Source organism: Botryllus schlosseri, chromosome 5 (genome assembly GCF_051294905.1).
Source record: "Botryllus schlosseri isolate E-star chromosome 5, Bs_hap1, whole genome shotgun sequence".
NCBI classification, from domain to species: Eukaryota; Metazoa; Chordata; class Ascidiacea; order Stolidobranchia; family Styelidae; genus Botryllus; species Botryllus schlosseri.
This window is the reverse complement of record NC_137240.1, coordinates 1,857,580-1,872,928: the sequence shown is the minus strand read 5'-3', so window position 1 is coordinate 1,872,928 and position 15,349 is coordinate 1,857,580. Positions and strand designations below refer to the sequence as shown.

Below are 15,349 nucleotides of genomic sequence, written 5' to 3'. Positions count from 1 at the left end.
AGCATCTGAAGGGGGCGCGAAGAAGCGGTCAACTGAAAGTTTTTTTCGCGCTCTGCGCGATTTACCACCAATTCACGCGTGTTTCTCTATATATAGACCGATTTTCATATTTTTGAATTCTCTCATCAACAGTTATATCCTTCCATGCCATCAAACAATCTGTTGGGGTTGCTAGCATCCCCGTTGGATTTTGTGATATAACGATAAGGGGGGCGCGTAATTTTTCACAATCATAAAGGGGGGCGTGTCTAAAAAAAGGTTGAGAACCACTGGTAAAGTGGATTCTGTGTCTCACCTTTTAGGGATTTCGCAGGGTGGTACCTGAAAACATCCCAATACACCTGTGGGATATAGCGACGTGAGAGATGGTGTATTTGACTATTTTCACCCATTGGAAGGGTGTGAAAGCAGAACGTAGTTCATGAAAGTGTGACTTATTATACATGGGTTAAATTCGGCGAAATACACGATTTTCGGATACATTGTATATAATCATCACCGATTGCGCTTCCACTACGTCCTTGTGGTCTTTATGATTGGATGGCGTGTATTTCTTCAATTCTTTGAGAAACAACGGGTATTTGCATAGCCTCTGAACCGGCGAAATTACGAACCCTTCCAAATGTAAGAACCGACGACTTTTACTCTCGACGCTGGTCTTCCACTCCTGAGAATTTGGCAACGTTTTAGTTTGTACTGCGATGAATATATTACATGTACGCGCACAGAGCAGAGTGGGATAACTGGGAAGTTTCAGCTTCTCCAAATTAGATTAGATTAGAACTACTGAATTCGCAAAAACTTGGAGATTGAATTCGATTAGTAAGAAATGCGGCACAAAGTCAAGCTCGTCAGCACGACATCGGCAAATGTCCAAGCTCGGTTCGTTTCGCACTATACAGTTTACTTGCAGCATCTTCAAGAACACCAGGAATTAGATTAAAATTATAATTACAGCATGGAAACAGTTCACCAACTATATTAGAATTAGATAAGAGTATTTCAGTATCTTCCTGTAGGAAGCTGAGGGTGGAAAGCATTGCCACCACATTTGAGGGATGATTACCATTACACCATGATAGAGAACGTGAACCGCCATATATGAAAAAACTCCACCATTTGGATTTATAGTGACCGGGAAATTTATTCTTTGTATTAAAATCGCCCCGGCACGCTGGCCGGGACTGGCATCCCAACTACATTCTACAAAGTGGAAATCATTTTTTTCTTTCCTAGCTTGGAATCTCAAGGATAGCACAAAATAGCAGTTTAGAACTGTATACACTTATTATAATGCGGCTCTGGTCGGTAAAGTGTCATGATAGAGCTGGCGATGTATCGCAATATCAATATCTAACCTTGATGGTATCGCGTAGATCTGGATCTTTTTCCAGTTCGTAGCATAGCTTTTGAGCCTTGCTGAAATTGCCGCAATATTCGTCGTAGACTCTGAACTTATCTTTCTGAAATTCAGCAAGCGGTAGGCCTATATACCATGATATCATTAACAACATGGATAAGAGTAAATCACTATGAAATATAACATGTGATATCGTCAACAAATAGGATACTCATTACTCACAAACTGTAAAAAGATCTTCCCAATACAATGAGTGTGGAAAGGCGCAGGAACGAGCACATCTTGTAGAACTCCTTGAAAGGACACGTGAAGAGCGAGGATTTCTTTCACATTCGAGAGGAGCTGCGTCACGACATCTTTACTGCACGAGTGAGCGCAGCCCGCGTCTTTTCCCTTTTCCTCGAGATAAGGCGCCATCACCTGATGATTAGGAAAAGAGGCGATGCGTCTTTATTGAATTTTTATCAATTGTACACTGTACAGCGACGCAGTTAACTGAGATTACTGAATCATAAAGAACATACAGCCCTCGACCTGGATATTGGAAAGGCAACCACGAACGTTGCTTTTTCGAGATTTTCGCAGCTATTAGCTAAATTTGTTAGGTTGACTAAAAACGTTGTATACATCAAATTTCGATCAATTCCAACAAAAAGAAGTGAAGTTATTAGAATTAAGGTTTGAAAAATTTGAATTTATTTCTTCAATTTTTCAAATTTTACTGGCCAAGCCACGAAATTGTTTTGTTTTCTACAAAAACTATGCAAAACAAATTTGACTCAATTCTAGCTCGTAGAAATGGAGTTATTCAGGTTTTTCAATAAAAATTCTTGGATTACCCACATAGTAAATACATTTTGAAAATAAATGATTTTCAACTCCAATAACTTCGCTTCTACCAGTTGGAAATGAGCCAAATTTGCCGTGTATCGTTTTATTAGACTTCTTGACGTTGGGGGAGACAGTAAAATTTGATAAAATTTATTATTTATAAAAATTTTCTCAACTCTGATAGGTTCACTTCTCCTAGTCAGAATTGATTCAAATTTGGTGTGCAATGTGCTTTCAGTCAACCGAACAATATTAGCTAATAGCCGCGAAAATATGAAGAATAAAATCTGAACAACCCTTCTACCTCGCACATAAATTGTAGCAGTTTCACGTATTCCGTCTCAGTGTCGAATATTTCCTTGAGTACAAACATTCTGAGCTTTTGTTCGTTGGTCGGTGGCAGTCCGTACGTGCTAGGCCCGCGACCGTCTCCCTCGTTGATGTGCATCGACCGGAACGTCTTCCGCATCGTTCTGAAAATCGGTATCAATGGTCAGGTTCAGGCTGATAAGAGCGCGGGAAAATAGGTGTTAGTAGGCCAGGCCTAAGCCTAGGAACGAGTATACGGTCTTAGGGCGAGGTGAGCAACTCGATAATTGGAGTTGTTCAATAGACTAATGCCAGCAATCTCCTTCTAATCTAATTAGCGAAATGTTTGAATTAGGGTTAGTTCGGATATCAATAATTTTCACTATCCGGATAACGGATATATCCGAATATTTGGAATTTAGCTAACCGGTTAACCGGATAATGAATGCTAAGTGAGATAATCGATTTCACGAGGTCTGCATGAAAAATAGATCGCAAAATCATTACGCAGTGTTATTGTAGATTTATACGTACACGGGCAGTACGAGCGTATACGAGAAAACTCACGCAAATCTAATGTTCACTACTTCTGCAACTCCCTCCTTATAAAGTACACTGCATCAATAGTGGCATCCTGTAGCCGGGACTGGAGTTTTGTAACAATGAGTATACACGTATTAAATGCCCTTTCTGCTTCCACAAAATGGGCTGAATATAGTATAGCCTAAGCAGCGCTTCCTTTTTGCCCATTCTTCTGTTTAGGTGTCCAGTACTGTAAGGACGAGTAGTTGATACTGGAAGTGAGGCCGACATGATAGCTCGCTCTAATTCCTCCATGGAAAATTCACATGATCAGGCCCGTAGCCAGCGGAAAAATAAGGGGGGAGGGTGTTTTAAATAAAACGAGGGGGTTTCGATTTTTTACCGGCATATTGTCTCCTAGTCACCAAGAGATAGGAGCCAACGCATGCCAGGCCCGAGACTCGATGGTTACGCCAGCGATGATATGATATCGTTCGTACCATGCCTATTGCAGATGCGATTGTGTAGGCCAGCGATAATATCGTGAGCACCAAGCCAATGCAGGTGTGATTATGTAGGCCAGTGATGGAAAAAGTTCACAGAGCCTATTGCAGATGTGATTCTGCCAGCGGAACTATAGGCTTGTCGAAGACTCGAAAAATCAGGCCAGCAAGATAGCCGAGTTCGCGGCAATCAATGACCTAATTTGGCGATCTTCACAGCGGGAGATTGCATCGCGTTACACAGTGCTAATTGGCGACACGGTTCTCGCTAATTGGCCGAGCGCAACACTGATAATACGACTTATTGAAGCTTCCTAAAAGTGTAAAACGCATTATTACCGATACTATTATATCCGGTTAGCCGGCAGATTTATATCCGGATATCGGATAATAAAAAAACCTGCGGTTAATTCCAATCAAATTTTCGGTTACCCTGAAAATACTTCGGGAGAACTAGCGCAAAACGAGCCAGGCTTGGTGTAAAGACATTTGCCATTCTCGTGCATATGGTAATGAACTTGATTTTTGTTGTCTCTCTTGCTAATTCGGGATTTCATTCAATTTACAAATTTCTGCGAATTCAGTAATTTTAATCTAATTTCAAAAAACTCTGTGCAGCTATAATTCTAGTCTGATTTGGAATCACTAGTGATTGAATAGCCAGGAGATACGCAATAAGCAATTAAGTATGCATGTGTTGTTCGTGTAATTTCGTCTCGTTTACGGCGTCACAATTCCCTACCGCTTGTAGTGTGAGTCTGGAAATAAAGACTATTTATCGGAACCTATTATAAATAAACTAGGGCGGAATAAGGTGGCAAACGTTGTAGTACTCAAGATAAGCAGGCCTCGTTAAAACTGAAATTACAAGGGTAAGGTAGCCGTCAATTATATGAAAGAAAACCAGCCTCTTCCTGGCACCATAATCCGGGCAAACAGACCTCCTCAGGTTTTCAATGGATATATTCGCTGACTGTCAATATCCACCACTGCAACATATCTGCAGAAACCCGAATGTGCCGCAACTCTACCTAACATTTTCGCAACGTCCGCACAAAGATCTTGCGAATTCTGTAGTAACCGCCAGAATCGTCATACTCAAAACAGGATGCAACTTTACAGATATCCGCAATGAATGATCTCACATGTCAAAGAAGACGACGCATGAAATTTGCTTTCTACGACGTTCTGTTGGAGTTAGACGGTTCTCGCACGTAACATTTTAAACATTATAATAATTATATATATATTGTCTTATCATCGAGAATGCCCAATTCATTTTTATTTAAAATAAAAAAATGCGACATAATTGCACTCGCTTGAGGTTCCTTCTAGAAATCCCTGACAAGCATCGATTGAATGAATTTGAATGTGTCGTTTTTTTCTATGACAAAATTTTGTTACAATTTATAGTTGCGAGATCACAACCTAATTAATAATGATGGAAATATCTTCTTACCTTCTCCGCATATGGCGGAGCCCGCTTTTTCGCCACATTCTCAAATATTCCACAAACTTTGAATAGATAGATACTGTATATATATATAAAGGTAAGCTATTGTCTGGCCTTCGATTTTCGACATAATAGATACGATCATTCTAATAGTTCGTAAATCCACACAGGCTGCTTCATATCAATTTCCACTTCAAATGAAACCTCTCGGTGGCTACAATTCCATGGCAGTGATTTTCGTACATGGGCGATTGACATGATGTTACGTTTAAATTGCACAGACTGTCACATAACCTTCGTTTATGAAACCCTGCTTTAATCGGCGACGTTTACAAAATAAGATTGTCATATAGCGCGGACATTCAAGTATAACACGAAGCACGGGAAGATTTGTTTGAGTTATCTTAGAAAACAAACAGGCGTGGCTGTCACAAATTCGTTTTGACGGATGCACTCCAAGAACAGAACCGTCGATCAGTTTTTGTTCACTGTACGGCTGACTATTATTCTTGATCCTCATTAAATATGTACAGTGTCAGGGATTTTGCATTCGCCAGAGTAAAAGATCTGCAAGCGAGGCGTCATTGGTTTTATGTCACCGGAATTTATGCGCACATGACATTATAATACAGTATACACTGGTACCTGCAGTTTTTACGAAGCATTCTTTTATTCTGCCAACAAATTGTTACCGGTAACCTACCTACGAAGGTCGTGTATTTTGTACTGACGCAATACGTTCTACCTGGGTACCCAAACGCTTTTCAGTTGGACTCCACGTTCAATAGCATCGCGTGGTCCATCCCAACGGCATAGCAAATTACTGTTTTGCGATGGCTTATAATCAAGGACGGGTCCAAGGCGAATAATGTCATTCTCAAAATTTATAATTTTGGTAGAACCTTGTATTTTCGATGGTTATACGTTATAGTTCTGTGCATGACGCTACGCAACGTTACATCGTTGCTATGCAGCTGGTCATAATGAGTGTAGAAACGTACAGTGCACGGTGAAGGGGAAAGTTGAAGTCGAGGCATATAAGACTAATTCCCAGTATAGCCGATATCAATAGCTGATCTCATCATTGCTTTTCTATGAATGTACCACGCTGTACAGAGACAAAACGAGGTCATGCCGCCTACATCTGACTATTCCGGTTACTAGTCATAAGCCGCACAGTGCACGGTGTGACTAAGTTTTGAATCATCCGTAATACACCGATTATGAATAGTTCCACTTGCGTAGTAATTATTTGAGGGCATCCCTAAAAGACGGAGAAGCGGAGGCACCGGAGACAGCGGAGGAAGCGGAGAACGGACCCTAAAACGCGGAAACAACGGAGACGGCGGAGAGAGCCAAAAATGCCGATTCCTAAAAGACGGAGGAAGCGGAGAGCGGAGCTTTCGGTCATTGACCTTTATAGACACGCGCATACGCAACTCTAAAACGTGTAGACGGCGGAACATATAAAATTTCGAACTAAATGACAATTAAAAGACAACATATGAAGCTGAGATCAGAATTTTATGTAAGCGAATAGTCAGCCATTCGAGTTCGAGGGATGACGAAGCGGACGGTTATAATATACTGAAAGCGGAGTTCGGGGCGTAGCGAAATATATTTCGAAACAGCAGAGAATAACGGAGAAGTCAGCCATACGAGTTTCAGGCCAATTTGGCGACTGATTGCCCATCGATGAGATGACATAGCAGACGGTTACAATATACTGAAAGCGGAGTTCGGGGCGAAGCGAAATATATTTCGAAACAGCAGAGAATAACGGAGAAGTCAGCCATACGATTTTCACGCCAGTTTGGCGACTGATTGCGCATCGATGGGATGACATAGCGGACGGTTATGATATAGGCTAATGATAGCGGAGTTCGGGCTGTAGCGAAATATATTTCGAAACAGCAGAGAATAACGGAGAAGTCAGCCATGCGAGTTTCAGGCCAATTTGGCGACTGATTGCCCAATGCCCATCGATGAGATGACATAGCGGACGGTTATAATATACTGAAAACGGAGTTCGGGGCGTAGCGAAATATATTTCGAAACAGCAGAGAATAACGGAGAAGTCAGCCTTACGATCTTCACGCCAGTTTGGCGACTGATTGCCCATCGATGAGATGACATAGCGGACGGTTATGATATAGGCTAATGATAGCGGAGTTCGGGGCGTAGCGAAATATATTTCGAAACAGCAGAGAATAACGGAGAAGTCAGCCATGCGAGTTTCAGGCCAATTTGGCGACTGATTGCCCAATGTCCATCGATGAGATGACATAGCGGACGGTTATAGTATATTGAAAACGGAGTTCGGGGCGTAGCGAAATATATTTCGAAACAGCAGAGAATAACGGAGAAGTCAGCCATGCGAGTTTCAGGCCAATTTGGCGACTGATTGCCCAATGTCCATCGATGAGATGACATAGCGGACGGTTATAGTATACTGAAAGCAGAGTTCGGGGCGTAACGAAATATATTTCGAAACAGCAGAGAATAACGGAGAAGTCAGCCATGCGAGTTTCAGGCCAATTTGGCGACTGATTGCCCAATGCCCGTCGATGAGATGACATAGCGGACGGTTACAATATACTGAAAGCGGAGTTCGGGGCGTAGCGAAATATATTTCGAAACAGCAGAGAATAACGGAGAAGCCAGCCATACGATTTTCACGCCAGTTTGGCGACGACTGATTGCCATTTGATGAGATGACATAGCGGACGGTTATGATATAGGCTAATGATAGCGGAGTTCGGGGCGTAGCGAAATATATTTCGAAACAGCAGAGAATAACGGAGAAATCAGCCATGCGAGTCTCAGGCCAATTTGGCGACTGATTGCCCAATGCCCATCGATGAGATGACATAGCAGACGGTTATAATATACTGAAAGCGAAGTTCGGGGCGTAGCGAAATATATTTCGAAACAGCAGAGTACAACGGAGAAGTCAGCCATACGAGTTTCAGGCTAATTTGGCGACTGATTTCAAATCGATGAGATGGCATAGCAGACGGTTATAACATACTGAAAGCGGAGTCCAGGACGTAACGAAATATATTTCGAAACAGCAGAGAATAACGGAGAAGTCAGCCATACGAGTTTCAGGCCAATTTGGCGACTGATTGCCCGTCGATGAGATGACATAGCGGACGGATACTGAAAGCGGAGTTCGGGGCCCCGCGAAATAGACATAGCGGACGGTTATATAATATAGAAAGCGGAGATCAGGGCGTATCGGAAGATGTTTCGAAGCAGTGGAGAATAACGGAGAAGTCAGCCATGCGAGTTCAAGGCCAATTTGGCGACTGATTGCCCGTCGATGAGATGACATAGCGGGCGGTTATATAATACAAGGAAAGAGGAGATCGGGGCGTATCGGAAGATGTTTCGAAGCAGTGGAGAATAGCGGAGAAGTCAGCCATGCGAGTTCAAGGCCAATTTGGCGACTGATTGCCCGTCGATGAGTTGACATAGCGGACGGATACTGAAAGCGGAGGTCTGGGCCCCGCGAAATAGACATAGCGGACGGTTATATAATATAGAAACAGTGGTGAAAAACGGAAAAGTCAACCATGCGAGTTTCTGGCCAATTCGGTGTATTTCGAAGTATTCGACAATATATAACCGGCACATATTTTTTTCGATCAGAGAACTAATAATTCACTCCAAAATTTTCTAAAAACCTGAAACTGCTCATCTAACGTTACTGTCACACAGGGTTGTAACCAAGTCACAAGGCTCCGAGTCACAAGTCAATCTCAGTTTTAACTCGAGGTCTGATACGATCTGAGGTTGGATCGATCTCCAAATGCGGCGTTGGAGCATTGAGCAAGCGCTTTCCGAGTCAAGCCGTTTGACTCGAGGCCTTACTCATTCAATTTTTTTGCGGTTTGGTCAATAATATTGAGTGCATGGAAATTGTGCTGTGAGCATGTTTGGTGCCTGAATTCACAATTTCAATTGTAATATATACAGAGGTGGTCAGAAACGAAGTACTTCTACTTTTTCGAAGTGCACAAGTAGTTTTCCTCTACTTCTAGTACTTACTCAAGGAGATCTGGTTTTCACTACTTCTACTTCGTAATATTTTGTGATCTACTTATTTTTCGCTATTTTCAGTTTGTCAAGTAGAAGTAGCCTAATCCTCCAATCAGGAAGATAGCCTGAGGAATATCGGTGCTTTTTTCACGGAGTATCCACATCTAATTTTCATAAAAGTTGAGTAAAGCCCAGAATTTTCATCACGTTTCGCGCGCAGTGGATGCCGCATAAATAAAGCTACACTATATGACATTTTTACGATGCACCATATTTTGATTAGCGTTTACTAATCGCGCAAGGTGTTTACACCGTATCCTATACAACTTCTCCGTATTGCGCTTTGACTAAACTGCGGGCCTTATAATATGGAGGAGGGTGCGATACCATGATATTTTCTAAAACGTGCTGTTTGAGTATACAGAGGATTAGTATCGCATTTCCATATCAATACTAGGATTTTTATCCCATGATGCGGAAGAATGCTAATGCTGTCGAAAATTGGATAGTTCCTGGTATGCATCAATATGAATCAAGCTCGACACCTTTCGCGTAGCTCAATTTGCACGTTTTGACAATCCATGCGAACGAATTACGATCGTTTTCACAACTACTTACTTACTTGAGTAGATTTAAAGTCAGTCATTTCTATATTTCGCTACGCCCAGAACTCCGCTTTCAGTATATTATAACGATATAACCGTCCGCTATGTCATCTCATCGATGGGCAATCAGTCACCAAATTGGCCTGAAACTCGCATGGCTGACTTCTCCGTTATTCTCTGCTGTTTCGAAATATATTTCGCTACGCCCCAAACTCCGCTTTCAGTATATTATAACGATATAACCGTCCGCTATGTCATCTCATCGATGGGCAATCAGTCACCAAATTGGCCTGAAACTCGCATGGCCCCCCCTCCGGCGATACACTGTTTACCACTATTCATCTTAAACTTTGGGACTTTGTTTAGTGTATCAGCTTTTGTCGCCTAAGCGCGCGAAGCGCGGAAAATTTATGATTTCATCAGTCAGTATGATCGGGAATTGCGTATTTGTTATCAATTTTTATCTTCTCTCTGCTGACGTAATCAGATTTGCCGGTAGAGCTGAGTGAGGTGTGTTTCAAAAGGTAGGACCACTCAATAATAATTAAACAGCACCTCGTCAGGCACCCATCACGTTGTTCGCGTTTGTCACGAAATTATCTGTACTGTATTGTGAGCCGAGCGAAAGCGAGGCGCGAAAATTTTCGATAATTTATGATAAAATCGGTCAATCAGATCGGTGATTGCATATATATTATGCTATCAATTTATTGTCCTCTCTATTCACTTAATTAGATTTACCGGTTGAGCTGAGTGAAGTGTCTTGAAAACGGGAGGGCCCGTAAATATTGATTAAACATCTTCGGGCGGGCGGACCCGTTGATATGACTTCGTTATGGTGTTATTTCGTGACTTCCAGTCTGCTATATCAAAAAATATAGAATGGCACAAACGTAGGCTTCTAAACTAAGAGACGCACACGATTTCAAATTGGTATTTCTTCACTGGCATAAAATTTTCCCCAGCGGGATGGTAATTGTCTCGTGAGGTTCAGATTGCAAAGACACGAACATTCGGCGCCAGTCATCCAGGAGCCTATGGACAATTAAACCTATATGTATTTTGTATAGCCTATATAACGAAGTTTTCGGTCTGCATAAGGGCATAGACCTTTTCGGCCAAGCTTTTCTCGCTACCGATCGTTCTGGCACACTTCTTGGAGTCGCATGTTATATGGCTTAAAACTTGATTGTATGTCTTGGTGGGCCGTGGCGCGGTAATGGCCCAATATCCAATAGTATAGAAAAATGGCTGCTTGAATTCGCGCCCGGCGCGAAAAAATTTTGAAAAATTTGCATAAATTTTCAAAAAATACGCTATGATTTATGCTAATTCACGAAATAATTTTGGGCCCCCTTCGAGCTCGGCCCCCCCCAATTGGGGGGTTTGGGGTGCGGCAGTTACGGTGCTGCCTATATCATAACCGTCCGCTATGTCATCTCATCGATGGGCAATCAGTCGCCAAATTGGCCTGAAACTCGTATGGCTGACTTCTCCGTTATTCTCTGCTGTTTCGAAATATATTTCGTTACGTCCCGAACTCCGCTTTCAGTATATTATAACCGTCTGCTATGTCATCTCATCGACGGGCAATCAGTCACCAAATTGGCCTGAAACTCGCATGGCTGACTTCTTCGTTATTCTCTGCTGTTTCGAAATATATTTCGCTACGCCCCGAACTCCGCTATCAGTAGCCTATATCATAACCGTCCGCTATGTCATCTCATCGATGGGCAATCAGTCGCCAAATTGGCCTGAAACTCGTATGGCTGACTTCTCCGTTATTCTCTGCTGTTTCGAAATATATTTCGTTACGTCCCGAACTCCACTTTCAGTATACTATAACCGTCCATTATGTCATCTCATCGATGGGCATTGGGCAATCAGTCGCCAAATTGGCCTGAAACTCGCATGGCTGACTTCTCCGTTATTCTCTGCTGTTTCGAAATATATTTCGCTAAGCCCCGAACTCCGCTTTCAGTATATTGTAACCGTCCGCTATGTCATCTCATCGATGGGCATTGGGCAATCAGTCACCAAATTGGCGTGAAAATCGTATGGCTGGCTTCTCCGTTATTCTCTGCTGTTTCGAAATATATTTCGTTACGCCCCGAACTCCGCTTTCAGTATACTATAACCGTCCGCTATGTCATCTCATCGGTGGGCATTGGGCAATCAGTCACCAAATTGGCCTGAAACTCGCATGGCTGACTTCTCCGTTATTCTCTGCTGTTTCGAAATATATTTCGCTACGCCCCGAACTCCGCTTTCAGTATATTATAACCGTCTGCTATGTCATCTCATCGACGGGCAATCAGTCACCAAATTGGCCTGAAACTCGCATGGCTGACTTCTCCGTTATTCTCTGCTGTTTCGAAATATATTTCGCTACGCCCCGAACTCCGCTATCAGTAGCCTATATCATAACCGTCCGCTATGTCATCTCATCGATGGGCAATCAGTCGCCAAATTGGCATGAAACTCGTATGGCTGACTTCTCCGTTATTCTCTGCTGTTTCGAAATATATTTCGTTACGTCCCGAACTCCGCTTTCAGTATACTATAACCGTCCGTTATGTCATCTCATCGATGGGCATTGGGCAATCAGTCGCCAAATTGGCCTGAAACTCGCATGGCTGACTTCTCCGTTATTCTCTGCTGTTTCGAAATATATTTCGTTACGCCCCGAACTCCGCTTTCAGTATACTATAACCGTCCGCTATGTCATCTCATCGGTGGGCATTGGGCAATCAGTCACCAAATTGGCCTGAAACTCGCATGGCTGACTTCTCCGTTATTCTCTGCTGTTTCGAAATATATTTCGCTACGCCCCGAACTCCGCTTTCAGTATATTATAACCGTCTGCTATGTCATCTCATCGACGGGCAATCAGTCACCAAACTGGCCTGAAACTCGCATGGCTGACTTCTCCGTTATTCTCTGCTGTTTCGAAATATATTTCGCTACGCCCCGATCTCCGCTATCAGTAGCCTATATCATAACCGTCCGCTATGTCATCTCATCGATGGGCAATCAGTCGCCAAATTGGCGTGAAAATCGTATGGCTGACTTCTCCGTTATTCTCTGCTGTTTCGAAATATATTTCGTTACGCCCCGAACTCCGCTTTCAGTATACTATAACCGTCCGCTATGTCATCTCATCGATGGGCATTGGGCAATCAGTCACCAAATTGGCGTGAAAATCGCATGGCTGACTTCTCCGTTATTCTCTGCTGTTTCGAAATATATTTCGTTACGCCCCGAACTCCGCTTTCAGTATATTGTAACCGTCTGCTATGTCATCTCATCGATGGGCAATCAGTCGCCAAATTGGCCTGAAACTCGTATGGCTGACTTCTCCGTTATTCTCTGCTGTTTCGAAATATATTTCGTTACGCCCCGAACTCCGCTTTCAGTATACTATAACCGTCCGCTATGTCATCTCATCGATGGGCATTGGGCAATCAGTCACCAAATTGGCGTGAAAATCGCATGGCTGACTTCTCCGTTATTCTCTGCTGTTTCGAAATATATTTCGTTACGCCCCGAACTCCGCTTTCAGTATATTGTAACCGTCTGCTATGTCATCTCATCGATGGGCAATCAGTCGCCAAATTGGCCTGAAACTCGTATGGCTGACTTCTCCGTTATTCTCTGCTGTTTCGAAATATATTTCGCTACGCCCCGAACTCCGCTTTCAGTATATTATAACCGTCCGCTTCGTCATCCCTCAAACTCGAATGGCTGACTATTCGCTTACATAAAATTCTGATCTCAGTTTCATATGTTGTCTTTTAATTGTCATTTAGCTCGAAATTTTATATGTTCCGCCGTCTACACGTTTTAGAGTTGCGTATGCGCGTGTCTATAAAGGTCAATGACCGAAAGCTCCGCTCTCCGCTTCCTCCGCTATCTCCGTCTTTTAGGAATCGGCATTTTTGGCTCTCTCCGCCGTCTCCGTTGTTTCCGCGTTTTAGGGTCCGTTCTCCGCTTCCTCCGCTGCCTCCGCTTCTCCGTCTTTTAGGGATGCCCATTATTTGAGCTTTTACGAACGTCTACTGTTACCAGTTTGAAATCCATAGCACAGGGGTGGCCAACCTTTTTCGGCCAAACTGCCACATGAGAATTGCGGGGGTGACTTGAATGTTGATGACCCTATTTTAGTTGCGCGATAGAAGTGAACCGGATTATGTAACAGTGAAAACAAGAGTTATCTTACTACGCATCGAAATCGATAACAACCATGTCATGAAAACCCCTAGCCGCGCCAAGCTCGCAATGTTTTGTAAGTTACTGAATGAATTCGCTCAATATATTGTTATTTCCATATATTGCGGGTCGCCTCGTTGTACCAATATGCTCTTTTAGCAGGAACAGGGTTATTCGGCGCTTGGACCTATCATTAGCGAAGATTTTGTGTGTCTATCATTTTGTGTAAAGGTTTCATTGCCGGCGATCTTTCTGCGAGTGCAGACGCGAAGTCACACGACACGTTGTCTCATAATTTCCAATACAGAGACTCATATCTGCGAATTGGGTGTATTTTTATTGGGGGTACCAATACTAAAAGCAAGAAAACAAGTGACGATAAATCGTACGGAGAGCTAAAAAAAATTAAAGTCAAATACATCTGCTACGAAATATTCTACGTTATGGTGAAAGCAAAGATCTGCGAAGAATGGTTGGAATTGCAAGTTCATCATAAATTACCTGGGTAGCCTAATTCATATTTTATAATATAACCTTAACCATAACCAGTTGCGAGACTAACCTCACGGGCCACGAAAACCTTTCTTGCGGGCCACGGATTGGCCGCCTCTGCCATAGCACATATGATAATGCGGGAAGCCGGATCTGATGATAATGCACAGCGTGGCCATTATATGATTCGGTAAATAATGAAAAAAGACATATCTCTTCTGCCTCATCCGTCCCGACACACTGACGGAATCTATTCCCTCACTGTCAAACAATACCTCAACATTAAAAAGCTTGTATTGGCTGTACGGACAGATTCTACTGAATAATACTAGTCCGTGCTTGAGATATGACATATCGATTTCGCCTTATACCGACGCTTGCCATTTCATTCTCATTGTCTGTCCGTTTTATGCTATCTTCTACTGCTTTCCATTCAGTCTTCATGCGTCATATAGGAATGTACCGTTATTAACATCAGTATGTCAAGGTAGGTATTCGATTGAAAGACTTTCCCAAGTCGTTTCGACGCCTTCCTACTTTTCACAGATTAGTAATCCTGTTGTGTTTTGAAACGTTGAAATTATTGGTACACTGATCTAATCTGACCTGAGGTACACGCTTACAATGTTTGAGACAGTACGATACGTCGTTTATCCTGCATTCCTGGCCGGGCACTTAATTTTAATGCTTGAATAACGTTACGATTTTATGGTCAAGTGAACCACACGCATGCAGGCTACAATGACATCGCCGACTTAAAATTGTCGCGTTCACTGTGATAGATTCTCTAAATGCACTCTATGTTGATGATGTAATTTCTTCACCAATCCAACCTAACGTTTTCTGATCTCTCAATAAAATGGTTTAGGAGTTTTCTTGGCGGCTTTCAGACACAATGCAGAACAGCCAGAACCGTGCTGAATGGCGGCCAGGAAGTTGGTTGCTTGCAATAATATCTGAGTAATAGCCTTTTACTAGAAACTATGCACTTGATATGGAAGATACACGCAGGCTTGAACGC

General features: G+C 42.7%; 1 protein-coding gene across 1 annotated transcript in view; it reads right to left on the bottom strand.

Annotated features, from left to right (window-relative positions):
• LOC145439590 (rho guanine nucleotide exchange factor 9-like) overlaps positions 1 to 15,349 on the bottom strand; it is a 32,644-nt gene that overhangs the window by 6,503 nt on the left and 10,792 nt on the right. Inside the window, exons 4-7 of the mRNA XM_080317094.1 lie at positions 2,496 to 2,664; positions 1,583 to 1,780; positions 1,359 to 1,463; positions 500 to 667 (exon numbers count right to left, since the gene is read on the bottom strand). Of these exons, the coding sequence (XP_080173220.1) occupies positions 500 to 667; positions 1,359 to 1,463; positions 1,583 to 1,780; positions 2,496 to 2,664 (640 nt within the window). The remainder of the gene's footprint in view (positions 1 to 499; positions 668 to 1,358; positions 1,464 to 1,582; positions 1,781 to 2,495; positions 2,665 to 15,349) is intronic.